A 24,881-nucleotide genomic window follows, 5' to 3' on the forward strand; every position below is an offset into this window, starting at 1 on the left:
GGAGAGTCAAGTGCTCTGAAGCCTGCACTGTGCTCAGCACCAGATCTGTTAACCCTTGCAGGCTCAGCTAACTCAGGACTGTGAAAAGCAGCTCCTGTACCTAGTCCCTTCCTGTCTCTCCTGTAGCCTCTCCTGAGTCTCTGCTTTCTCTGTTAGTCCAAGGTCTGTCTCTGACCCCAGACCTCACCATGACCAGATTGCCTAGGCTTGCAGACAAGGTTTTTCACCAGGTCTCCCATAGGGACCAGGGGGATGTACCATCTGCACCCCAGGCCTCCCCTGGCTCTGATGTGGGGCCTGTGGAGCTGGTGTTTGGTGCAGACGCACCCTGTAAATGATGGGCTCCTCTGGAGCTTTGCTACAGCACTGGTAGCCCTGGCTGGCAAGCGCTCAGGTCTCTGTGCCATCTCTATCTAGCTACGCAGGCTGCAGCTATACCATCAGGGCTGCCCAACCTGCACTGTGCAGGGAACCCAGGAGCCAAACCAGATTTAGGCTAACAGCTCCTCTACCTGCTGCCCACCAGCATAAGCAGAGGCCCAAACCTGCGTATGCTCCTCAGTTGTGTGTGCAAGGATCTTGTTCTGTTCTCAGCGGCTGTCAGGGTCCAACCCTGGCTGATACCTGACTTTGCTGTCCCACAGACTAGGGGCACAGGAAGGGTTGGGAACTCTCTTCCCTCCTTGCAGGTATGTAGGTAAAAAATAAAAACATTTACCCCAAGAGCACTATATGCAGCATATTTTTAATTTAATAAAATAAAAAGAGAAAAAAGTTGCCTTTCAAAAGTACCAAAACCTGCTGGCTTGACAGTCAGGTTGTGTTGAGGAGAAAAAGGTTAACCAGTAAAACCCAGGCTCCTGGGGAAGAGCAGCTTCCACTGCTCTGTCCCCTGCTACCTGAGGAGCAGGTGCCCACTTGCTCCATCCCCTGCTGCCCATGGAGCAGGATCAAGGCACTGCAAGCAGGCTCTGTCCCAACTCTCAGCCCTCCAGACACAGTTGGGGCTCTGGCCCCAGGAAAGCCAGGGCTGATGCCTCCAGTCGGCAGGAAGAAGAGGGGCTATTTGTGCTTCTCTGAATGGCAACTACAAAGCCCAGAAAGTGTGGCACTGAGACACCTCAAGGCGATGCTGGGGCTTCTGGGCAGTGCAGCCTTTGGCCTGTGACAGCAGCAGATGTAACCAAAAAAGCAACCTAAAACTCAGCAAGCCTTGGGAACTGTACCAGCCAGCCTCAGTCTCTGCATTAAAAAAACCAAATCAGCCTGGGCTGAGGAGAGCAAAAAAAAAAAAATATCTCAGAGCGGGACAAGGAACTGATAAAACCAAACGGGGAGGTACTGGCTCTCACTGCAGAGTGCCCTCCCAGAGCAGATCTCAGGCCTGGAGTAGGACAGGCTGGGAACCCTTCCCTTAGCTGTGCCTGTCCTACCTGGAGCACTTCCTGGGAGGGAGGGCTGAGAAGCTCCCCCACCTTGGGACAGGCTCAGCTTAGGACTTGCCTCACATGGAAGTGTTTCAAAAAGAAAGCTAGTGTTTTGCTTGCCCTTTCCTCCTGCTGAACTCTGTAGCAGTGACAGAAATGGAGGAGCATTTGCCAGAGGCAAGATGGTGCCAGGGAAAAAGAAAAAAAGCTCCCTTGTTCATCAGTGACTTCGGAGAGAAGCCCTGAGACAGAGCTGGGCCAGAAGTACCAGCAGCCCCATGCTGGTTTCCCTCTAGTATGCGAGCCCCCAGGCCCATGCCTTGGGTGGAAGTCTTTGACCCATTAAGGCAAATGGAAAGGTTTGGAGCTGTGGCAGCCCAGAGCGTTCCCTGGGCTTGTTCCAGCCCCTTCCCCAGGAAAAGCAGGTGGAAAAGTGAGTCACTGGTCCAGCCTATCCATACACCACCAGCTCCTCAGCAGGTTCTGAGAAATCAAGCAAATGCCCCCGAGTGGAGGCAGGGCAGCAGGCACGGCGTAAATGCCATGGCCCTAGCTCCTTAGACCTTTTGTACAGGGGTCTCGCCTGGCGGGAGCTTCTTACTGCGCTTCTTCATGCGGCTGCGGGCGTAGACGCGGAGGAAGAGGGCCATGAAGACAACAGCTACGCCCAGCCCACCCACAACAGTGACAGTGTGCCCATAGATGAGGCAGGAGAGGAGGATGGCAAAGGCCTGGCGAAGTGTCATGATGATGGTGAAGACAGCTGCCCCAAACTGGTTGATGGTGTAGAAGATGAAGAGCTGGCCGCAGGCGGAGCACACCGAGAGCAGCACAGCGTGGGCTGTGAACTCTGAGTGGCGGGCCATGAAGCGTAATGACTCCACCAAGGCACCCTGCTCCAAGAGCGAGCCCACCGTGAAAAGGCAGGAGAAGACGTTGACGCCAAACATCATTTGCACGGGAGACATCTTGTAGGTGAAGAGGGCATCCTGCCAGTTGGAGGTGAAGCTGTCGAAGATTATGTAGCCGGCCAGGAGGACTACACCTGAGAAAGTGGTGACGGTGGACACATGCCTGTTGGGAGCACTGGAGAGCAGGAACATGCTGACCCCCACGGAGATGAGGGCAGCAGTCAGGTACTCCCAGTACTCGTAACTCTTGCGCGACACCAGTTTTCCCATCATCATCACTGGGATCACTTTGGAGGCCTTGGCCAGCACTTGGGTGGGGAAGCTGATGTATTTGAGTGCCTCGTACTGGCACCAGCTGCTGAGGATGTTGGAAAGGGAGGCAAAAGAGTATTTGTACATAGGAGCCCCATGGCGCGGCTGCTTGGTCAGGGCGCAGTACAGACCAGCCACTGTGAAGGCCAGGATGCGGTTCATGAACACTAGGAACTGGGAGTCCTTGAACTTCTCACCAGGTTCCGTTTCGGTGGCACCATACGTTCTCGTCATCACACGCTCCTGGAGGACACCCCATGTGAGGTAGGAGACCTGCGAAGCAGGAGGAGCACAGGGAGAGTTAGGGCCCACAACAGCAGCTGCAACCAACCCCAAGAAGAACAGACCCCAGGAGATCCTTGCTTGCCCCAGTGTTGCCTCATCCCTGAGACATGTACCCGAGGGAACCCACTGTCCCGTGTGGTTACAACCAGGAACATCCCGTCCCAAACAAAACCTGCTCAGTATACAGCCTCTTCAAGTGGAGAGAAGCCCACAAAGCAAACATCCTGGTGTACAGCAAGCAGTTATGCTTTAAACTGCCTGTTGAACCAGAGGGATAGGCTCGGGGAACGTTACTGATGCACTACTGTGGTTTTGGTGCCAGCTCCCTGCGGCAGGTCCTGGCAGTTTTCCCAGTGGCCTCTGCATTGGTTTTCGCTTCCAGCTCCCCAGGACCAGTTCTTCCATCCACATCAATTCTAGTTTCAAACCCAGCAGATGAAATTGTCCTCCAGGGATGATCACTGTTCTGGCTGTCACCTTCATTACTTCTGATGCAACAGTACTGAGCCCCTCCCAGAAGTAACAGACTTCCTCTCACCACACATACCCTCCCAAGAAAGTGAGGCACAGAGAGATGGAAGGACTTCTTGGTGACCTGCAGCAAGTCTGAATGGGTTGGGATAGTAGGCCAGAGAGTGGGTGTCTTCTGCTGTCTGCAGGACGTGTGGGTTTTTCTATCACAATGCCCACATTTCTATTTTTAGCCCTCACAGACCCAAAAAGCTGCCCTCAGGCTGTAGCTAAGACTTAGGGAAACTAAGATTAAAAATTCCTGTTTATCTGTAGCCAAATTCAGTATTTCTCTCAAGTAGTTGAATCCAATCCATCAAGGCAGGATGCATCAGCCCCAGAAGGTGACCCAAAGGGGGAGAGCCTGGGAGATAAGAGGGCTCAAACTATCTGCTGCTCTGACATGAGTGCCAGAACAAAAGCAGCTCTAACGATCTGCTGAATCACAGAATTTTCTCTATCCATGGCTGTAGAGGACTGTAATGAGATGAACAGGAGGTCCCAAGCCAGATGACACCACCTAAATGGACCTCCACAGCCTTTAGATGTGACACAGCTGCTCTGGTGGACCATCCTGGTTGAGAGGCTCTGTGCCAGCCTTCAACCCTGCCCCAGTCAAGGACAGCAGCACATCCTTGGTCTTCAAGGAACTGACGGCCACAAACCCACTGCCCACCTCCTCCTCCCAGAGTGGGATGGCCATGCACACACAGACAGGGCCCCTACCTGTAGGCCAGCAGCGCAGAAGAGCAGCTTGAAGACCTGTCGGGCTGTAGAGGACTCTGTGGGCTCTGCTCGGGGTGGCAGGGAGCCATCTTCCTGGTGTACAGACTTCACCTCAGAGCCAAACACGCACGATTTGATGACAGGGAAGCAAATGCCTCGTCCTGAAGGGGGTAAGAGAACATAGAGGCAGTATTAACCACAGCCTGGGCGCCACAAGCTGCACCAGCTTGTGAGGTGAAGCCTCCCTCCTTACCAGCCTCTGCATCTTCTGGTGCAGGTGCCTTGGAGAAATTTGTTTCAGGGTAGCACCTAGCCAGCTGGGATGCAGCTCTGTGAGCAGCTCAGGCCTGGTCTGACAAAGCAGGCTGAGGAAATGACCTGTCAGCGCAGAATGGGACTGACCGAAAGGGTGTGGAAAGCTTAAAGGGAGGCAGGATGTGGAAGAGAAACTCCTGCCCTTACCTGTCTCCAGGTAATTCCTTCTCTTGAAGTACTGGATGAGAAGGTATCCCGGCACCACAATACTTGCGTAGCCAGCAGCATTAACAAAGAAACGGAAGAGCCAGAAGTCCCCCCACGAGTCCTGCAGGGCAGGGGGGATCTCTTCACCAGTAGCCATGGTAGAGAGGGAAGCCAGCACGAGGGGAAGGCAAAATCTGTGGGGAGACAAAGAGGCAGGCGGTTGGCAACCACCACACAGCCAGCTCCACTCCGCATGTTTGTGCCACCTGCCACCCGGCCTGCTCCCCACTGGCAGGCAGCACCCACGACAGCAATGATGGCAGCATGCAGAGTAGGAAAAGCCCTCTGGATTTGAGGAGCACATGCCAGACATGTTTGCTTCTGTTAAGGGTCTTTGCTCTGGCTTAGGAACATGAGGACTTTGATTTCCAGGATTGGAGAGAACGTTTCAGTACTGTTGTAACCACCTGGTTTTGACAACACCCTTAGTCCAAATGCAAGGAGCACCTCGCACCTCACCTTTTTAGATTAAACTTTAGTGCGGCTCCTGGGTGGAAAAAGAAAAGGTCATTGAATGGAAAAAGCAACTCCTACGTAGCAGCTCATGTTTCAAGCCTGTGGCCAGAGCAGCCTTCCTCTGAGAGCAAAAGGTTCAGAGCTTCCCCCTCTGGCTGCATCAGCTGAGTGGAGGAAAGCCCGGAAGGGCTCAGGCTGCCAGCCTCACTCCCCCCCCCACCCCGGCCCCGCTCCCCATGCAGCTCTGCAAGGGAGCGTGCCAAGGCATTCCCCACAGCTCAGAGGAAATTATCAGGGCTCACCTGCTTGGTGAGACACAGCCAGAGAGCAAGGCTGGGAAAGAACTTTCCTACCAGCTGGCTGGTTGGGATTTTACCAGGGCTACCTGAGAAGGTAGCTGATGCTTCAGCTATAGCCCAAGGCGGTGACCTAGCCAGCTTTAAAACAGCTTTAATACTCCCTGAAGGAGTTTCTCTGTCCACTGTACCCTCCCTCAGAGGCAAGCCTGTGATATTCAGGGGCCACGCAAAGAATAAGAGCACCAGGTACACAACAAAATGAACAAGGTGGCAAGGACTTCCTACACCCAGGGCCACCTGCCTCCTCCCCTCACACAGCAAGCTGCTGCTTCCAGCACCAGGGTAGGAGGTTTCCTTGGTCCATGCTCCATCCCTGCCTCAGTCTCTCCTGTACAAAAAGCCTCCCAATTGCCTTGGGGGCCAGGTGAGGGTGCTGTGTGGCTGACACCATAAACACACACCAAAAGCTCTGGGCTCCTGTGATGGAAAGGGCCAGGGATGTTAATCTCCTCTCCCTCAAAAACAACTGAGTCAAGGGAATTTAGGCCCTATTTAGGGGTGTACCTGGCCCAAATGTAATATAGCTGTGACCTCTGGTAGCACTCACATGAAACTCAGAGACTTACAAACTCAGAGCTTTAAAGGCAAGAAAGTCCCCTGCCATTTCACGTACAAGCCCTCCCCACCAACTTCTTGTTCCCTTGGGAAAGGCCTGAGGGGCTTTTCTTATCCTCAGTTGCTGTGGCCAGGACCCTGGAGTCCAACAACCTGACCTAAGCAGAGGCTGTGTTTCACCCTGAAATCTCCCCTCTGTGACTTAAAGGACCCAGAAATTCCCAGCCCAGGGAGAAGTACAAACAGCTGGGGGTGGGTTTCTGTGCCTGCTTCCTATTCCAGCCCCTCCCGGAAGAAAAGGCAGTTTGACACCTCCACCCTTGTCCTGTCTCCTGCTGCAGGGGCATCATTGCAGGTTGTATAGGTGCTGCAGGATGCAAGAACAAGGCTTGGTGCAGGCACCTGGGGCTGAAGCTGTCCCCAGGGTTTGCCTGTATTAAGTAACCCTGGTTGATCGCAGCAGCCCTCTTGCTGGGGAGAGGGGGCAGAAATGCCGTTCGCTTTTGCAGAAGTCAGATATAAACGGCAGGTCGGTTGCTACACTCATGGGCCACGTCTCCCTTCAACCTGACAGAAACCAAAAGCCAGCCAGCTCCGTTCAGCACGACTGCGCCTGTGGTTACCCCCGCTGGCCCCCTCAGTGCTGCCGCAGGAGGAGAACCAGCGCTGCTCTCCCGCAGCGACCATGAAGAGGAGGCTATGGAGGGACAATGGCTGTCTCTATGCCTGCGCTAGCAATTCCCAGGCCCCAAGAGCTGACTCAGTGCCACAGGCCCTGCCCTCCCCACTGAGGCTCAGATGGAACAGGGACACCAGTGTTACAGGTAGAAAGGGGGGAGCTGCGCAGAGCAAGCAGGCGGCACGCTGAGGCATGAAAGGAGCCTTAGTCTGGGGCCTGCAGAACAGCCAGGGCGCCGACACGACAGACTCGGCTACTGTTCCCCGCCGCACAGGAGAGGCAGCTCTCAAATGCACTGCTCCAGAGCCGGGATGGGCCACAGACCCTCTGCCTTTGATGCAGAATTTGGGTCCCGGGCCAGAGATCTGAAAAAAATTCCTGCCTGCAGCCCAGCTACTCTCCAGCGCATCTCTAGCACCTTGAAGGGCTGAGATCAAATACAAGCATGGAGCTAAGAAGTCCATGGTCCCCCACTGAACATCTCAGGATCTTACATCTCCTCCCTGTCCCTGCCCCGGGCCGCAGGGATAGCCTGCCATTGTCCCCCCGGGGCCAACCGCCACCTCTGCCAGGGGCTGCTAGCAGGGGCAGCCGGGCTCCCGGATCCATCCCGGCCGGCCGCGGGGGCACCCTCCGCGCCCCCCCCGCCGCGGGCAGGGCCTGGCGGGCCCCGGGGGTCCCCGGGCGAGGGAAAGGCGTGCGGGGAGCCCGCTTACCGCCCGGGGGTTCTTCTGTCCCGAGGTTCCGGGCGCCAGCGGCCTCTGCCCGGGGCGGGCCCAGGAGCGGGGAGAGGCAGCGCTCAGCCGGGTACGGGGCGAGCGGGGCCCCGGGGGCGCCACTCCGCCCGGCGGCCACGTCCGCAGAAAGCGGGCCGGCAGCGCGACGGCGGCCCTCGCCCACCCCTGCCGAGCGGAGCGGCCGCCGCCCGCGGCCCGACCGGCCCTCCGCGCTCCACCACCCGCCCCGGCCCCACTACCCACCTGCGGCCCGGCCCCGGCCCCGACCGGCTCCCCTCGGCTCCGCTCCCGGCGGCGGCGGCGGAACTCCCGCTCGGTGGCGCCCTACAGCGCGCCCTACAGCGCCCCCTGCCGCTGCGGAGGGGCCGCGGTGCCCGCGCCAGGCCCCGGCTGCGCTGAGCTCCCACATGTCAGTATCCCTTCCCCCCCGCGCCGGAGCGGAAAATACCGAGTCCGCCAGGGGAAGTCACCGGCCCGAGGACGCACCGGTTCCAGGCCGAGTACCAGGAGAGCCAGGCCCGGCCCTCGCCGGCCCCACCGCTTCGGTTCCGGACACGCTAAACCTGCGCTTGCCGCTCAGCTCCAGCCAAGCCTGATGCAGGGAAAAAACCCGCTTGCGGTGCAGAAGCCCTTGACATTCATCCCTCCGTCCCAGGCCTCCCCCCGTCCCTGCTCCGGAGCTCGGGGCCGCCGCCGAGCGCCAAGCCCTCCCCCGGCACACACCGCAGCCGCTCCCAGCGCCCGGGGGCTGCGGGGCAGGCTGAGGCCTTCTCCAGCCCCGGCCCCACGCTCCCCCAGCCCTGCACCCCGCATCCCGGCCCCAGGCAAGGCTGCAGGGCTGGCTGCGGCCACCAGGTGGCCACCCAGTAATATTTTTACAGAATACTAATTTAAAAAGAAATTTATTTAAAAAAAAAAAAAAAAAAAAAGAAGCGTAGATCACTTGCTTCTGCCTTTTTCCTCCCCTTCCCACCCAGCTGCAGCCCTGGCCCCACCATGCTGCCCTGCAGCGCCCGTCACTCCCGCTCTGGGCCAGCCGGAAAAGCCACGCGTCTCCCGTGAAGGTGGCACCAGAGCAGCCCCACGGGGCACCTGCTCCTGGCAGGTGCTGGCCAGGAACCATGAGCAGAATATGGTTTGTTTGCAGCAGGGTGTAGGCCTTGCCAGAAGGTGAGAAGCAAAGATTCAAAAGAAATGGAGCAATCCAGCCCAGGGCTGCTGAAAAGACCAGGCAAACTCCAGAGAGGCCGGGGGGAGCCCGTGCTGCTTTCCTGGCGGCATTCCCTTGCTATCCGTCTTTCCAAGAAGGGAGGAGGAAAACAACTGCTCACTCCAGAGCATCTTGGGCAATTGTGCCATCCCAGATTTGCCCCAAACAATAGCAGCTGCTCCTAGGCAGCAGGGAATTTCCCTGGCTGAGGTGGGGTCAGGCCCGCTCAGTGTCTCCATTCCCACCACAGCACCTTCTGTTGCTGGTTCCCTAATGCGTCACACGTGCTCCTCTGGCTTGGAGAGGAAGGGTGGGGAGCTGAACAACAGAAGGGACATGGAGATAACCCTGCTGTCTCCTCCACTTTTGGCCTGGGGGAATCTAAAACCCAGGGAAGACCCATGCCCTAAGTTTTTTAACACTCTCCCCAGCCAGGAGATGGGGCAGGATGTTTCTATCCTCTTTGCAGAAAAGGAAACTGTGGCGCAGTAAGGCAGCGAGATGTCAGGCGCGACAGCTGAAGCAGGGATCCACGACCTGGTCTTCCGGTACCTCCTACGCTCTGTCTTCAGCCCCGATGCCAGACACTCGGCAGGATGGCACGGGAATGGAGCGCCAGGCTGGCATCCCCCAGCCTTGGCCTTGAGCACTGGAAAGACTCTGCAAGCGGGGAACCCCCTGGGCTCCTGCTCACCTTCTGCTGTGTGAGGGAGGGAGTAGGACCCCAGGGAGCGGGTGGGCTGGGGAAGCCCCTGCAGCCCTCATGTTCCCTGGCCGCCCCGGTAATGCTCAGACTCCCGATGCTGCAGGGGAGCGGGGTGGGTGAGATCACACGAGACTTCAGGTGCCCGCAGCAAGAACAAAGGTTTATTAGAGTGAGTGCTAACTCTCTTCACCCCACATTTATTCTGATGGTGTTTGGGGTGCCAGAGGATGCTCTGGCAGTGTGAAAAGGAGTCCTCTCCTGCTCCTTCCCTGGGTAAGCTGGAGAGCTCCACAAGTCAGACCCATGGCAGGGAGGGGAAATTCAGTTCTGCTGCAGGGCACAAACACTAAAAGAAAAGCCTTCCCTGTGTAGTGTTCGTAGTGCCACCTTTTTCCCTCTGAGAAGGCAGCCTGAGGCCAACAAAAATTTTCCAATGATGGAAGTGGGGGGATAACGTCTCCCAAAGTGGCTCCGCTCCCACTGAAATGCAGGCAGGCAAGGTCCCAGCGGGCAGCAGGGCAACAGCACAGAGCCTGTCCAACAGGCCAACGGAGTCCAGCCTCTCATTCAGAGCACAAAACAGGCTTCCCCGAGATCTTCAGGTCATCGAAGTGCAGCAAGGCGAGGAGCTGCAAAGGCCAAGGGTGCAGAAGTGTAAGGATCCAGGGTCATGTCTCCACCAGGGCTGGGGTAGGGGCTCAGAACTGCCCCACCAGCCCTGCAGCCTCCCACCTCCCCGGGCAAGTACCAAGAAACCCTGGCTGGGCTTTCCCTAGGGCTCGAGGCAACAGTCACTTCACACACCCCCAGAGCCAACACCTACATCCTATGGGGAGGACAAGCATGGCTAGAAACTCCTCCTAGGACCTCCTCCCAAATCGTCTGATTCCTGCACCCCCCGACACACTTGCAGAGCCACAGGCCTCCCCCCGTGCAGACTCACATCGTCGTTGCCGTCAGCCAGGTCCTGGGCTGTCTCATTCTCCATGTTCCTCAGCAGGGTGTCAGCCCCGGAGTGTGAGAGGATGGCAGCAATGGCAGCATCCTTGCGGCCCACAGCCAGGTGGAGTGGGGTGCACCCGTTGTACATCTGGGCATCCACGTATGCCCCGTTGCGCAGCAGGAACTGGACAGCCTTGTGGTTGTGGGACTCCACAGCCAGGTGCAACGGGGTCTTCCCGCTCGTGCCCTCCTGCAACCCGCAGACCGCAAGGGTGGGGTGCGGGGTTCCTTCCGATGAGCCCCACAGCACCCACCCGCACGCCCGTGACAGGGTGCAGAGGGGGCGGTCCCCACCCTGACTGCCGTCATGGCACCCAACAGCCCCTCAAGGACCTTTTCTCTCTGTTCCCTCAAAATTCAGTGCCTCCAAGCCCCACAGCAGTGCCTGCCCCAAGGCCGGAGGGAGTGCCCAAGGGAGCCACAGCACTGTGCCCAGCCTTACCCAAACATTGCACCATGCCCAGCCTTACCCGAACGTCAATGTTGGCGCCACTCTCCAGCAGCAGAGACATCATTGGGATGTTCCCCTTCAAGGTGCTGATGTGCAGACAGGCCAAGCCTGGGATGGGGAGGCAGGACAGAGAGCCGCAATCAGCCCAGACCACCATGAGTCACACCAACTCCGGCCCCGTGCCCACCCTGCTGCACTCCCGGATCCCTGCATATACAGCTCACAGTCTCCGCCCCAACCCGGTCACTGGCTCCGCACCGGGCTGCCCCCAGGTCTCACCTTGCCAGTTCTGGAGCTGCAGGTCCTGGTGGTGTCCGTGGGGCTGGGCTGTGCCCTCCGGCGGGGCTGAGCCCTGCAGCAGCTGCTTGGCGCACCACAGGCGCTGCTGCTCGCAGGCCAGGTGCAGTGGCGTGTTGCCGTTGCGGTCCTGCAGCCCGGGGTTCACTCCCTTGTGGATCAGCGCCTGGATCACGTTGGGCTGCTCCAGGTACACGGCGAGGTGGAGTGGGGTCTAGAGAGATGGGGACAGAAATTAGGAAAGGAGGGGATGCCCCTCAGGAAGCCAAGTGTGATGAGCAATGCCAGCTTACAGGAGTCAGCCTGGAGGCATGGACAGGCTGCCACGCAGGAGCCTGTCCCTGTCCTGGGGTTAAGTGTGGCTGACATGGGGGGGGGCGGGGGGTGCAAATGGCTTACTGCCCCCCATACCTCAGCTCAAGGATCACCCATGGGGCAAGTCCTGGGGCCTTGTAAAGGACCACTTCACCATGGTGCTGGGAGCTGTCACACCTCTCTCTCAGGTTATCTCCCACACCCTTCTTCCCCTCCCTGAAAATGGGCTGCTCACATGGGACTTTCACATGCTCTGGAGGAAGCAAGTGGGGGTCCTGGGGAAAGGGCAGATGGATTGGGCATCTATCCGGGGAGCAGTCTGCGGCACCTGCCTTCCTCCCATCTTCTGCCTATCACATCCACATACCTGGAAAAGATCATTCTGGATCTCCAGCACCTCCCTGGGCAGCTGAGCAATGCAGCATAGTGCCACAGCTGGGACGCAGTGGATAATGGCCAGGTGAACCAACCTACAGAGGGGATAAAGGGGACAGGAGAGGGGGGAAAGAAAAAAAAAAAAAAAAAGAAAAGTGAGTCCTGAGTGCCGTGCTCAGAAGCAGAGATCCTCCACTGCTGCATGGAGGAATAACGTCCCCACCTCCCCCATTCCCCCTCCCTTCCCACCAGCTCGGAGCTCCTCCATCCTGCCCTCTCCCCAGGGAAGCTCAGCAGCAGGGCAAGGCAGGAACATGGCTCGAGGCTTCCCAGGCCAGTCCTTCACTCCAACCCCCACAGGGAACAGACTGTCCTGTGCCCACAAAGCACTGCAGGGTCCTCCCTCGGGCCTCACAGCATGCACAGGGCTTAGACCCTGCACTGCCCAAAGCCAGGCCTCCAACTGGAGCAGGTCCACAGATCCTGGGATGCATTTCGCAGAGCCCAAGGGCTGGGTTTGGCGGCTGCAGAGGGAGGTCTGAGCTCTGGCAGCTGCCCGGGGAATTCCAGTTCCCCACTGCTGGCTGCAAACTGCACTTCTGCTTTCCCCTCTGCAAAGGCAGGCAGCCAAAGCTGGGCAGGAGCCCGGCGCCGGTCCAAGATCACCTGCATGGCACAGTCCCCATGCCAGCCGATCTGCTGGCCCACACCAATTTCCTCTTCTCTCCCCCACATCCTTCCCTTTCGGCACTGCCGCGGCAGGGCTGGCATGCAGCCCGCTGGCGCAGAGGGACACCAGAGGTACGGCCGTCAGATCTCGGTGGCCAGCAGGGAGCCCATGTCCTCAGGACTGTGGTCCCCATGGCCACGGGGTGGACAGGCAGCCCTGGAGTCCCCCAGCCCAAGGAGAGGTTTTATTTCCAGCCGGGTCTGATGCCGGCTCCTGGCGCAGTCAGAACAGAAGTGAGAGCGCGACGGAGGCAGAGCCGAGAGGGAATTTCCAGTCTCCTCTGACGACCTGCTGCACTCCCAGGCCCCCCTGCACAGAGGGACTGGCCCCCCACCACAGGGCAGACCCCTGGGCCAGCCCCAGCCATGGCGGGCAGCAGCAAGGAGTGGGCAGCAGCAAGGAGCGGTCAGCAGCTCCCGCCCTGCAGAGCATGGCAGGCATGAGCTGAGCCTCCTGCTACCTCCTCACTGCCCGTGCTGAGGCCCCTGGGTAGCTTTTATCTCCAGCAGGGATCAGCTCCCAATCAAAGGCCGGGCTCTAATTGGGCTCCTGCCACCTACATTGCTTGAGTAGAGGTGGGCAGGGACAAGGGATGGAGGGCGAGAGCTGTGCCAGCCCCAGAAAGACAACCTGCTCACCAGACAGCCCAGCTTTGGGGTGCCACCTGCAACGTGGGGGATGGACAGCATCCCTCTGCAGGCAGGAAGGCAAGACCCGGCCCTAAAGCGTTGCAGCAAGAAGCAGGGCCAGGGCTGACTTCTCGCCGGCTGCGGGGATAGCATAGGTGTGATGAGGAGCCCAGAGGCCAGTCCCCAAAATGTCCTTTATCCACCTCCTGCCAAGTGCTGCCCAAGGATCGAGCCATCACCAAGGATCCTGGGCACCCTCAGCCAAGCTGCATTTTTGGTGGCAAAAGAAGGCCAGTTCCTCTTCGCCCTGCCACCAGGGGAGAGGCTGACAGGAAAGGCTGCGTCCTTGGGGAAGCCCCGGGCCAAGCTGCAGCAGGGAATTTCCCGCGGGAAGGAGAGGCCACCCACATTTGCCTCCACACAGCCACGGGGTGCCCCCTCACCCCCGGCGCTCCACAGGGCAGGTGAGGGGGCTGCGAATTGGGGATGAGTGGCCCCACAGGCAGGGTCTGGCTGCCCTCAGTGGACCATGGGGCAGGGGCACAGCCAAGGGGCCCAGGCCAGGCTAGCTGCGGGCTGGAGCAAGGCAGAGCTGGGGGACCAGCTGCAAGAATACCTCTCCCCTCTGTGGGCTCTCACTGGCCTCAGCCCGGGTGCAATCAGGGCAGGGAGATTCCCTGCTGGGTTTTGCATCAGGCCCCTGGTCCCCGCAGTGGCATCTGCACCAAGGTGTCCTTTGGCCGCTTGCAGGGACAGCCCCTGTTTCTCCAAACCCGCTCCCAGGTGCCACGTGCAGGAGGAGGCCACGGGATCTGCCTATTTCAGGTATGGCAGAGATAAGATTGCTCAGATGGGGGACTTTCCAAGGCAATTCGGCTTGAACTTTAAACCTCTGCTGCTTTCACTTTCCAGACCCACGTTGGGCTCCCAGGGGACAGAGCAGCATCCGGGGTCGTGCTCCCCCGCAGCAACCCCCCACACCCCCAGGAATCCCCCTGGCCCCTCCACCACGACCCACTCCACGCTGCACTGTCACGTGGAGACAAGTGGGGCAGTCACCCGGGAAAGGTGGAAGCCCCGGACAGCCCTCCACCACCGCCAGCACCTCACTCCTGGCTGGGTGGCTTTGCAGCTCAACGAGGAGGCAGAGCCGCTCAGGGCTGGGCTGACACCGAGCAAGTTTGGGCATCTATGCTGCGGAGGCGATCATCCCCACCCAGCCACAGCTCAAGCTTTCACCTCGAAGCTGGGATGTGCCTGCTTCGAAGGATTGCTTCCCCCCCTTCCTCTTCCTTCTCCACCCGGGTGCAGCCTCCTCCCACACTTTCATTTCTGCATTTGTTCCCCCCTTTCCTCATTGCCAGCCCTCAACTTCCTGAAAGGGCTGCAAGAGCCATGAGCTACTCAGGGGAATCGCAGCAAGACCACCGGGATGGGAAGAGCCCACCAAGAGCGTGTGTGTTCCGAGGCACTCTGTGCCACAGGCAGGGATGCCAAGCAGGAATCAGGATTGTCTGCTGCTAACCCAGGAAACCTCCTACGCCCAGGAGACCTGAGGCGCAGGCATCGTGCCAATCTCCACTTTCTTCCGGCCAAGGCCACAAGCATACCTTTCTCTCTGCCATGGCAGCTGCACGGTCCAACCACTGACACGCTGCTCCATGCTGGCACGCAGCGCTCACAGCTGAGCCCCAGAGCCAGGGTGCAGCGATGGAGAGATACTCACTTGCTGCCAGACACCCCTCCTCACCCAGCCATGGCCCTGTGCCTTTGCCAGAACAAGCCTTTCACCCCACCATGCTCAGACCCCTGCCCTCCCCTCAGCTGCTTACACGCTTTTCCTCTGCCTTGCTCTGCTTGCCTGCTCCTTCCCTCCCCATGCTCCTGCCTGCAGCGCTCCTGCCTGCAGCCACAGGGGTGGGTGCCCAGGGGGACTTTTGGAAAGGCCAACAGGGAGTCTTGGAAATGGCAGGGGATGGAGGAGCTGTGGGCAGAGGAAGGAGTCAGCCTAGGAGTACAGACTGCTGGGCTTGTACTCAGCTTCTTCACTTGCTCACCAGCTCCATCCTGGCACAAGGGTACTCGTTAGCGCTCTGAATTGCACAGGGCATCCCTGGCACAAGGTGATCTACCTATCACCAGAGAGATAACGATCCTGGAGCAAAGGGGTCAGGGCCATCTCTGGGGATGTCCCGGGTCTGAAGATGAAGCACTGCCATGCTCAAGGTCGTCCTCATTTAGGCACAGAAGAACACCCATTTCCACAGTGCTGTCTATCTCCCAGACTTCTGAGTGACCTCAAGCAGCTGGTAGGAAAAGTGTCCACGTCTGAGGATGCATGCAACTGGAGACAAGGAGTGGCAAGGTAAGGGCAACACCCAGCTCTGACACACAAGCAGAACTGATGAAGTTCCAGCAGTTCTCCGGCTATCCTCTTCCCTCCCTCTAGTAAAAGGGCTGACTATGCAAATCCCTCATCTGTGGGGCAAGACACTCTGTCCTCAAAGCAGCCTCTCCCTTCACCATCTCACCCCCGAAGCACTGAGGACAAGGGATCCAGCATTTGGTTTAGAATTTGTTTTGACAAATTCTTCTCCCTCTCTAGATAAGGTCTCTGTCCACAGTGGGAACAGTTTGCTCCTGGCTCCTTATTTTGGCTGAGTGGAGCAGTAGGAAATCATGCAAACAATTTGCACAAGAGAAACTTCTTCAGGGGAGGAAATGGCCCCAGCAGCTATAGAGAGGAGAGCGAGGGAGGAGGAAAACAGCAGGGGAATTCCGCGCTTACCCTGCTCTCCTGTTCCAGCCCTGTAACCTGTGCTGCTAACCGCTTCCTCAGCCATCAGTATGAACCTCTGCCAGCAGACTCAGCAAGCACAGCTCCATCCTGCCCTGCAGCCCTCCGCCAGCCGAGCCCGACACCCTTCCTCCCCACATACCAATGTGATGCTGCCTGGCTCCATAAAACTGTGCCAGCTGCCCTCTGGCAGCTCCAGTGGAGCAGCAAATCCCAGCCGGTTGCAGGCTCATCCTCATGTCCTTTGCTCCTGCCCTAGGTCTCCTGTTCTGCACGTTTCTTCTCCCCTTCCCTGAGCAAAGCCCCTTCAGCCACTGGGTTCAGCCCCCCTGATCTCCAGCCTGGGCAGCAGCTGCTTCCCAGCCTGCTGCTCCTGGGGCCAGAGGGACGGGGTGGGAAGCGATGGGCAAGCAGGGGAGACAGCCTCCACCTCTCTCGTGGTACTCTGGTCTGGGTGCTGGCGGATGAGGGGTGCTGGAGGCTGACAGGCAGCGGTGGCATTGCAAGAGGGCTGTGGGTGTCTCGATTTTCAGTGAGGTGGAGGAGGAGGAGGTGGGGAGATGAAGGTGCCCCTGTTCACCCACCTGGCGCCCCTGTTCACCCACCTGGCACCCCTGGCCTTACATCATCTAGACCCTGCACCCACACGTTTGAGCATCTTGCTCTGTTTGTGAGCTGGTGGTGGGTCCTGGATTGCAGAAACAGTAAACATCAGCTGCACATGGACTGCTCCCTGCAAAATGAGAGGTCTGTCCTGCAATATCATCACTGCAGGGATGAGCCAAGCCAGAAAGCAGGTCAGCACGTTCCAGGTGGATGGAGCTGGCTTCACAGACATGGGCCAAGAAGCGAGATGAATGATTGCAAAAAAAGCAGGAAACATCCTGGAAAGTCCATTGGCTGTGGCAACTCCTTTTCAAACAGAGCAAATTCCCATTCTTGCTCATCAGGAGGAAAATACAGTTTCCGTACACACAGATATATCTTTAGGTCAGAACAGCCTCTTGCAAGAGGACAGTGCCTGGACTTTGCCAGAGCCAGTACAACACACCCTAACAATCATTTACAGCCCCGCGCACATAACCTCGCTGCCTCAGGATTTTCTTTTAATGAGGCACCAGCCGTTGGTCTAGGATGTCTCAGGGTCCCTCGTCAGCCCTGCATCCGCCCCAGTCAGAGGGGCTTCCCATCTCTGGGATGCAGAGCGCGTCCCACGCAGCTCGCTGAGAGGTGCCCAGTAACCACTCTGACAGCTCAGACCCCACGGCCTCTCTTCCTACACAGTCACATCTGACTCCTCTTTTATCCACATTGTACTAAAAAAAACCCCAAACCAACAAAAATCAAAACTTGCTTTGTTAACTTAGCTGAGCTCAACCTTTTCCCGGCAGCAGCCAAGCCCGCCTGCAGAGTGCAAGGACCTGAAGCCCTCCCCACTTTGACCGATCTGTTACAGCCAGGCATCAGGCTTCTGCATCCCAGGACATGGAAATTTCCAGCCATTCTTTCCCTTTCTCTGTGCTGAAGTTCCCTGTGCCTCTCCCCAGCTCCAAGGCAAACCTATGCAGGCGGAAAGTCTGAAGAAAATTCCTCCAGGGTAGCCTGAAGTCATCTGAACAGGGAAAAAAAAAAATCTCTTCTTGCCTGCATGATCTCAGAGGGCTGCCAGGGCTTACCCACCTTACGCCAAGGCGGTACATGTGTGACCCCACGGCAGCCGGCAACTTCTGGGGCATCCTAAATGAGCCTGTGTAGATCTGCCTGCCCTGGCTTGGAGGGACACCAAACTCCTGAGCACACAAACTCCCCTGCCCACCAAACTCCTGAGCACACACAAAGTAAGCTCTGAGAGTCCAGGCACAGGGAGCTGGACGCAGTAGGTTCCCTTCTCCCTCCGGCCAGCCCCATGTTAGGACTCATTTTCTTCTCTGCCCCACAACAGCGGTGTGCTTGGGAGCAACCCAGGATGGACTCAAACTCCCCTGGCAATCAGGCTAGGATCCCCTCTGGAAAAACCAAGAGCATCCCTGCTTCCATGGCCATCCCGCTGCTGGGCAGCCAGCAACAGCCCAGCCAAGTAGGGGGAACTCCCAGCCCGACCAGCGACCAGGTGTGCTCTCTGCATCGAACTTCTTTAATCCTTCTCCTAAAACTGTATCTCTCCAGTCCTCTGCTTTTTTCTTCATTCACAGTGCTTTCCCTTTGCTGTCACATGCTGAGCGTTCCCCCAGGCACACACGCTGGGATCCAGGGGTACGGGGGGTCAGCAACACCCCTGTTCAGCAGGGCAAGCACCGAGCAAGCAGCCACATCAGAGCAGGCAGCCTGAATGGGGACAACCTCTATTCCCCTGCATGGGAAAGATCTCTAGCACAGAGCTACACGAGATGGGAGGGTTGTGACTCAACGGTTGAAGTGGCCCTTGGCCCCTCTAGACAAGCCTTCACACTCAATGGCTACCCACACAGGCAAGGGCTCAGCAGGGAAGGCCCCTTCGCTACCATCACGCGGAGGAGAACTCAGAACATCACCTCCCGTGGGGCCCCAATTTTACTTGATTAACTGTCCCGGAGCCCTTGTTAAGGCATCTCAGCCCACAAGTCACCAGCACGTGATTTCTTATCATCAGTTGGGGCAGCACTTGTCTCTGGTGGAAGGAGGAAGTCAGGCTTCCTCTGCTCCCCTCCCTGCCCGAAACATGCACCCAACCAAAACCGCTCGGTCCCCATTTTCCATCTGAAGGAGGCCGAGATCCCCTTCCCGTGATTGAGCTGGAGACCCCCGACCTTCACCCCCGCTGAGGAGCTGCACTGCTTTGCATACCGAGCCCCGTGCAGAAGACAGCCACCCTCCTGCAGAGGTGCAGCCCCCAGCCTTTTGCAGCACGGCACAACCAGAGGACCCAGAGCAAGACTGCATGTGCTCTACCCAGCTGCCCAAGTGGCCTATCACCGTGGCATCAGGTACCAACGGCATAAACTGGCGTGTGGCCCAATGACCAGCATGGGCAGAAAGGGAAACGTTTTTTAAGTTTAAGACAGACTGTACAGTACGAGAGAGAGAGGAAGCTCAGCCTAATTCTCCACACTGAGGAATCAACTCCGCTTCTCCAGAGTTGGCAGAGGCTGCCATAAGCCCAAGCAAACGGGGAGGTTTTCCCTTGTGCTGGAATGCAACAAGCGATCCCATCCCACCTCAAAGGAGCTGGTCCCACACCCACCCCTTTCCCAAGACACTGGACTCATGCATCTGCCTGGCAAGGCCAGGAGGAAGGGGGTTTCCTCGGTGAATCCTAACAAAGGATGAGCTTGTCCGGAGGCCGGGCCACAGCAATAAAGCTGCCTGCAGCCTGCTCAGAGCTAGCCATGCCTGCAGCTGGAAAGCCCCTCTCTTCACTTCCACGCAGCGCAGTCCCATTGGGACTCAATTCAGCAGAAAAGGAGCTGGTTTACATGGAAGAGACAGATGCTTGGAGGAGACCGCTTGGTTCACAAAGAAAAGACAGATGCTTGGAGGAGACTGCTTGAGCCTGAGCACACGGGTCTTGTTCTCTGCCTGGCCGTGGAATAAGCAGGATATATATCACTGCCCTGAGTGCACCCACCATCTTCTACCTGTCACCCCATTCCTCCTCCTTGACCTCTCCCGCCATGCCAGCTCTGCCGCTCTCTCAGGGACTGATGTGCCAGTGCCCGATTACGGCAGCTCTGACTTCCCCGAGGCAGAGGGACTGCCAGTGGCACTGGGGAGGTGTCAGGGGGGCTGATGCTTGGGCAAATGATTCTTGGAAAACAGCACCCCCACATTTCACTGGCCATCACACCCATATCTTCCCTGTTGGCCAATTTCCTTCCTCTAGAAGTGGGACCCCTTCTAATTTTGAGCGCAGAAAGAGCCCCATTGCTTCACCCTGCCTGAGCCAACGCTCCTCTCCCACAGAGGCAGACAGGAAGGTATCCAAGGAAGATCCTGCTGACGCTCCAACCGCCCAAGCACGTGCTCCTCGCCTCTGCCTCCACCTTGTACACTTTCCCCACAAGTGGCAGGCCAACAAACATGGCCCCCCCTCGCAGGCACACCTTGAGGTGGCACGGGTGGGCAAGCCCAGGGGAGCTATGCACAGCCAAGACTTCTGCCAGATGGACAGCCAAGACTTCTGCCAGCTCCCTTTGTGTGAGCCTGGTGCTCCTCTCCGCTCGGTACCGGCCAGGGCAGCTGGGGAAACAGGAACTATTCGGCCAAAACCCCTGAACTTTTTGTATTTTCAGAATTACAATTACAGGAAAGTGTTGTTGCCCGAGTCTTCCGAAATATAATGGTCGTATGATTTTAATTCTCGGCCTGGAGCTGTTTTGTGGCAGACGTTCAAGCAAGACACACAAGAAAATGTGCCACTGACGGAGATGAAAAGAAGTTGATGGGTTTTTCTGGCTGGATGAAAGGGATGCAGCCTGTGGCCATCTGATTCCTTTTCTCTGGGGACCTTCTGTCACCGGATGAGCAACTGCTCCTCAGACTTTAGCATTACTATCAGCCCAGACTTGTTTTCGCATACAAAACCAGTGGCAGTTCAATGAGTTTCTGGGCGCTCAAAGTCCCCGTTTGCATCGACCGAGTGGTGGATGTTCAGCATTTCTAAATATAAATGCCGCCTACCTCTCCCGCAAGGTCAGAGGGAGAGACAGGAATAGCAGAGGCAGAAATCCACAGCCTCACCGCTCTAACCACAATAATACTTTTTCCCCCTCCCCAGCGCTGGGAGCAGATCCCAGGAAAGCTGGCTCCTGCACGGACATGGCCAGCCCGAAGCTGTACAAGCTGCAGCACCGTCAGACTTTTTGCTCCCTCCCTCCCTCGCTCTTTACAGATTTCCTGTTCTGAACTGCACTGTGAGCGAGAGAAAACAGAAGAGCAACTGCAACCATTTGGAGCGCTCTCCTGCCTACAGTAACCAAGGCACCACCGATTAATGTTTCCCTAGTTAATGAGATGCTTCTGTTAGGCTCTGGCCAAGCAAGTTTGACAAGCAAAGGGCTCAGCCACCTCACAAGAGAGCCCCAAGCAGCAAAAGCATCTCCAAGCAGCTGCATCTACCAGACTCACAAAAGAAAAGCAATCGGGGAGTCCTGGGCACACTGCGACGGACTAGCCCAGGAGGCTTTTCTGAAGTGTAACTTTTACAGTTCTGCTTAAAAGACCCCTGGCTCGCTCTGCGGGCACCTTGGGTCTAGCGTTACAGCTGGGAAAGGTGGCGAAGCTCCTCCATGTCGTGCAGCCCCAGAGCCAGCCTGTAGATAGAACAGGACTAGAAAGCACTACTGAGGCGCCCAGCTAGGGAGCGTGGGAGGCTGGGTTTAATCTAACCTTGCTTGCCGTTAGACTTCCAGCCAATCCTTGGAGCAGATCCCACAGTGAGCATTAATGAACTAATTAGCAGATGCACAGGCTCCTTGCTAACTGGGAAGTAAACACTCAGGCTGGCTCCCAGCTCATCTTCAGCCTCAGAACCAGATGTGCTCTGCCAGGCAAGGACCGAGCCTCCTTGCTGCTCCCGCTACTGAAGAAATTTGCTTGCTCGTGTCAGTGCCTCTTAGTTTCTCTTCCTCTTGTACCATTACTCAGTATTAAACTCCAGCCTGGGTTTGGGGCAAAGCTTTGCCTTTCTCAGCTACGAGCAAGCTTCGCTCATGCTCTGTGTGTGCAATTATGATGAAAATCTTCCGTTGAGGGAACGTACGACAGGAAAGAGTCGTGATTAGCTGAAGGCAGTTACCAGAAGCCAAACCAAATACCTTCAGCGTGATGCCTCTGACCTTGAGAGGGCATTACGGATGTGGGAAGCCCCCCCTCATTAAGAGAAACGCTCCTCTCCGTCACAGAGGCTGAGGAGGGCAGCCCCGTAGCGGGGCGTGCGTCACAACTGTGCTGAAAGCTGCGGCTGTGCGGGCGGGTTGGCAAATCAAGGCGATTTCCACCTGAGAACAAATAGTTCTTGGGTTGCTCGGTTGAGCAGCATCTGTGGCCCTAACACAGCTATCTCCAGGTCTTGCCCTGCATAGCCAGTCTCGTTTCGGCTCTTGACTACACACTATCTCACACAGCAAAGCCTTCCCTATCGGGGAGGAAATGTTGCATTCTCTGGGTAAGACACAGCGGGGGGGGGGGGGCTTGATTTGCTCCCACACCACCTTCTAGTTTCTAGCGTCCCCATAGCAAGTGGAAGTTGGCTTCCTACGGCGGGTCCGTTCTACGCTATGTTGCCTGGGCTGCCTCTCCCTGCTCACTCTGCTGGACCTGGCTTGGATGCCCCACTGGTCACCCATCCAAACCCACACCAGGGTACCAAGCATCTGGGCACAGCGCAAAGCGGGATGCTCTCAGGATGGGGGCTCGAAGAGTCCTTCACAGCCCAGCTGAACGGATGCTCCTCGGGAGAGGGCTGGGGACCATTGCAAATAAAGCCCAGCTTATCTCTGGGCACCGGCTCCCTACAGCCAGCCTGCTGCGAGGGGCCAAGCCCGAGACTGGGGGGGTCCGGCCCCCGCAAGCCGCCCCCGGGGAAGGTGGGAGGGCAGGGGCCGCCGTCACTCACGTGTCTCCGTCCTCCGAAACGTAGGTGAGCGCCTCCAGCTGCTGCCGGCTGAGCCCCTCGAGCGGCGACGGCGGCGGCTCCTCGGCGCAGCAGGCGGCCGGCAGCCCGGGCAGAGCCTCGGGAAGGGCGCCGGAGCCGTAGCTGGAGTCGAGCCGCTCCTCGGCGGCGGCGATCTCGGCGGCGGTCTCGGCGAGGGTCTCGGCGAGGGTCTCGGCGGCGGCGGCGGGGGATATCTCGGCGGCGGCGGTCTCCCTCCCGCCCGGCAGCGAGCGCAGCGACTCGATGCCCGAGTCGCACTGCCCGTCCTCGCCCTCCCAGCCCGCCGCCTCCTTGCGGCACTCGCCGCCCGCCGCCCGCGACATCGCTCAGCGCCCGCCGCCCGCCCGCCCCGGCCCCGGCCCCGGCCCCGACCCCGGCCCCGGCCGCGGCGCCGGGGGGCTCATGGCCGGAAAGCCAGCGAGCGGCGGCCGGCGCGGAGGCTAAGGCGCCGCGGCTCCTCCTCCTCCTGCCCCTGCCCGCACTGACTCAGCCGCGCCCGGCCCCGCCTGCCCGGGATTCCCCCCCGCCGCCGCCCCGCCGCGCTGCCCCGGCACCCCGCTGCGCCCCCTAAACGGGGGGCTGCCTCTCCCCGCCCGCTTTGTCCGGGGGCGGTGCAGGAACACTAGGAGGGAGAAAATCCACCCGTGGGCACGGCACGCGTGGGCGACGGCCGGTAGGCAGCCTGGGTGCTTCCCTACGCCGGGCGGTACGTGGTGTGTCCTGGACCTGCCTCCTCCCCTGCCCTGTTTGTTTGGGTTCTTTAAATAGCAGGCAGGTTTGCCAGGGGTAGGAGAGGGACCTGTCAAACCAGGCGGTGCGTGGGTGAGGATGCTGTTGCGTGCGCAGGTGCTGACTGAAGCCGCAGGCTCTGTGGGAAACGATATGGTGGATGTCACTTACTGGTAGCAGAGATAGGTGCGAACGAGACGCTTGCTTTTCCCATCTGTATGGTTTAACCCGTTTCACCCACTGAGACGCCTTCTCGTCTGTCCTGCCTGTGCAGGCAAAGGGCAAGGCCAGGCGGTCACTACAGCTGGCTGTACAAGTCACTTGTTCCAGCCGCTTCCCACAGCCTTTCTCTGCTGCAAATAGAAAGCCGAAAGCCCAGGGTGGCTGCTGGGGCTCACACAGTAGCAGCCGGGACACAAAGCTGACCATAGAAGCTCAACCGAAGGCCCAGCTCTCTGCCGGTGGGTGACTGAGCAGGCTGTGTTTCAGTGCTCTCCTTCCAACATCAAAACTATCCAGTCGTGTTCCTCATGGATCTATGTAGACTTCATCTAGTTACTTTCCAGTATCCCAAGCAGTGGGCTTTCCTCAGAAGACAAGCTAGATAGCTCTGAATGCAGGTGACACTTTAAAATCAGTTTCATTTGTTGCTTTTATTGCTTGACGTGCCTCTCTGCCTCCACAGGGTGCCCATCTTTCCAGTTCAGCCCAGCAGGAGGGGAAGGCTCTCTTCATGCCACACACCTGCAAGGGAGCTCACCTGGAAAGAGCTTGGTGGTGGGTATGGGACCGAATTCACACAAACCACATGCAAAGCACCAATGACTTCCCCCTCCTGCGCTGCAGCTGCCTCTTTGGGTTTGCGTCACTCCTCCAGCACTGGCTGCCAGGCCTTCAACCGCAGCCTTGCTGCAGGCGAGATACCCACAAAAAGTGCCTCTGACCAGGCAGGAGGAAAGGTTTTGGGGTGTGAGGGCAGCACATCAATAACTTCCAGTCACAGGTTTTCCTCCCATGCTCAGGATCTGTTTCGCTATCTCCAGTTGTGTCCCTGCACTGCCTGGCTGCAAGACTAACCAGGCTAAGTCAGGGAAAGGAGCTTCTCCCACACCTTATCAGCCCTGTCCAGCAGGGCAGGGATCTGGGCCGTATATTCATGTCACTCCCTCCCACGTCCCTGGTCCCCACACTGAATTTCTACACTTTCAGCTTTCTGTACCCAACTGCTACTAGGTTACCCACCAAATACCTTCCAAAATGCCTTTGCCATTTTCTTTAGTAACATACTAGATGTTGCTAGAGATGCAGCTCCATCATGGAATGACATTTGCGTGGATGAAATCAGGTATTGGGAGAAATTCACGTTGGTCGAATCAGCACAAACCTGTGTGGTCAGGCACAAAGATTTCACGTTTCTGTGAACTAGTTGCTGCTTGGCTTTGCAGCAAGTGGAAGTCATCCCTTGATTATCTTGTGATGTCCTGTTCCAGTTGTGGCATGGGTGTGGAGCCTGCTTCCAGGGCTAGCGCA

The 24,881-nt window shown here is 58.0% G+C and overlaps 2 protein-coding genes across 3 annotated transcripts; both read right to left on the reverse strand.

Moving 5' to 3' along the window:
* Window positions 1–726: 726 nt before the first annotated feature.
* Window positions 727–8,141, reverse strand: SLC35B2 (solute carrier family 35 member B2). 2 transcript variants are annotated; one of them, XM_075748990.1, is made up of 4 exons: window positions 7,966–8,141; window positions 4,634–4,827; window positions 4,172–4,332; window positions 727–2,923 (listed from the first exon to the last, which is right to left on the reverse strand). In XM_075748990.1, exons 2-4 carry the CDS (start codon window positions 4,788–4,790, stop codon window positions 1,985–1,987), a joined length of 1,257 nt encoding a protein of 418 aa, XP_075605105.1. In that variant the 5' UTR covers window positions 4,791–4,827; window positions 7,966–8,141; the 3' UTR covers window positions 727–1,984. The 2 variants fall into 2 exon arrangements, with proteins under 2 accessions (XP_075605105.1, XP_075605104.1); XM_075748989.1 differs by lacking the exon at window positions 7,966–8,141 and adding an exon at window positions 7,723–7,879.
* Window positions 8,142–9,534: 1,393 nt separating this feature from the next.
* On the reverse strand, window positions 9,535–23,096 carry NFKBIE (NFKB inhibitor epsilon). Its single transcript, XM_075748991.1, has 6 exons — window positions 22,584–23,096; window positions 11,828–11,930; window positions 11,128–11,359; window positions 10,868–10,956; window positions 10,339–10,587; window positions 9,535–10,024 (listed from the first exon to the last, which is right to left on the reverse strand). Exons 1-6 carry the CDS (start codon window positions 22,943–22,945, stop codon window positions 9,959–9,961), a joined length of 1,101 nt encoding a protein of 366 aa, XP_075605106.1. The 5' UTR covers window positions 22,946–23,096; the 3' UTR covers window positions 9,535–9,958.
* Window positions 23,097–24,881: the final 1,785 nt, after the last annotated feature.

The sequence above is a fragment of the Balearica regulorum genome, chromosome 3 (genome assembly GCF_011004875.1).
Source record: "Balearica regulorum gibbericeps isolate bBalReg1 chromosome 3, bBalReg1.pri, whole genome shotgun sequence".
NCBI classification, from domain to species: Eukaryota; Metazoa; Chordata; class Aves; order Gruiformes; family Gruidae; genus Balearica; species Balearica regulorum.

Coding starts and splice junctions, on each gene's coding strand:
- SLC35B2 (XM_075748990.1), bottom strand. CDS start 4,790: ATGGCTACTGGTGAAGAGATCCCCCCTGCCCTGCAGGACTCGTGGGGG. Junction 4,333..4,633: donor AAGGAATTACCTGGAGACAG/GTAAGGGCAGGA, acceptor TACCCCCTTCAG/GACGAGGCATTTGCTTCCCT. Junction 2,924..4,171: donor TCTGCGCTGCTGGCCTACAG/GTAGGGGCCCTG, acceptor CCTGCTTCGCAG/GTCTCCTACCTCACATGGGG.
- NFKBIE (XM_075748991.1), bottom strand. CDS start 22,945: ATGTCGCGGGCGGCGGGCGGCGAGTGCCGCAAGGAGGCGGCGGGCTGG. Junction 11,360..11,827: donor TCCAGAATGATCTTTTCCAG/GTATGTGGATGT, acceptor CCATCTCTCTAG/ACCCCACTCCACCTCGCCGT. Junction 10,025..10,338: donor TGGCTGACGGCAACGACGAT/GTGAGTCTGCAC, acceptor TGGCCTTTGCAG/CTCCTCGCCTTGCTGCACTT.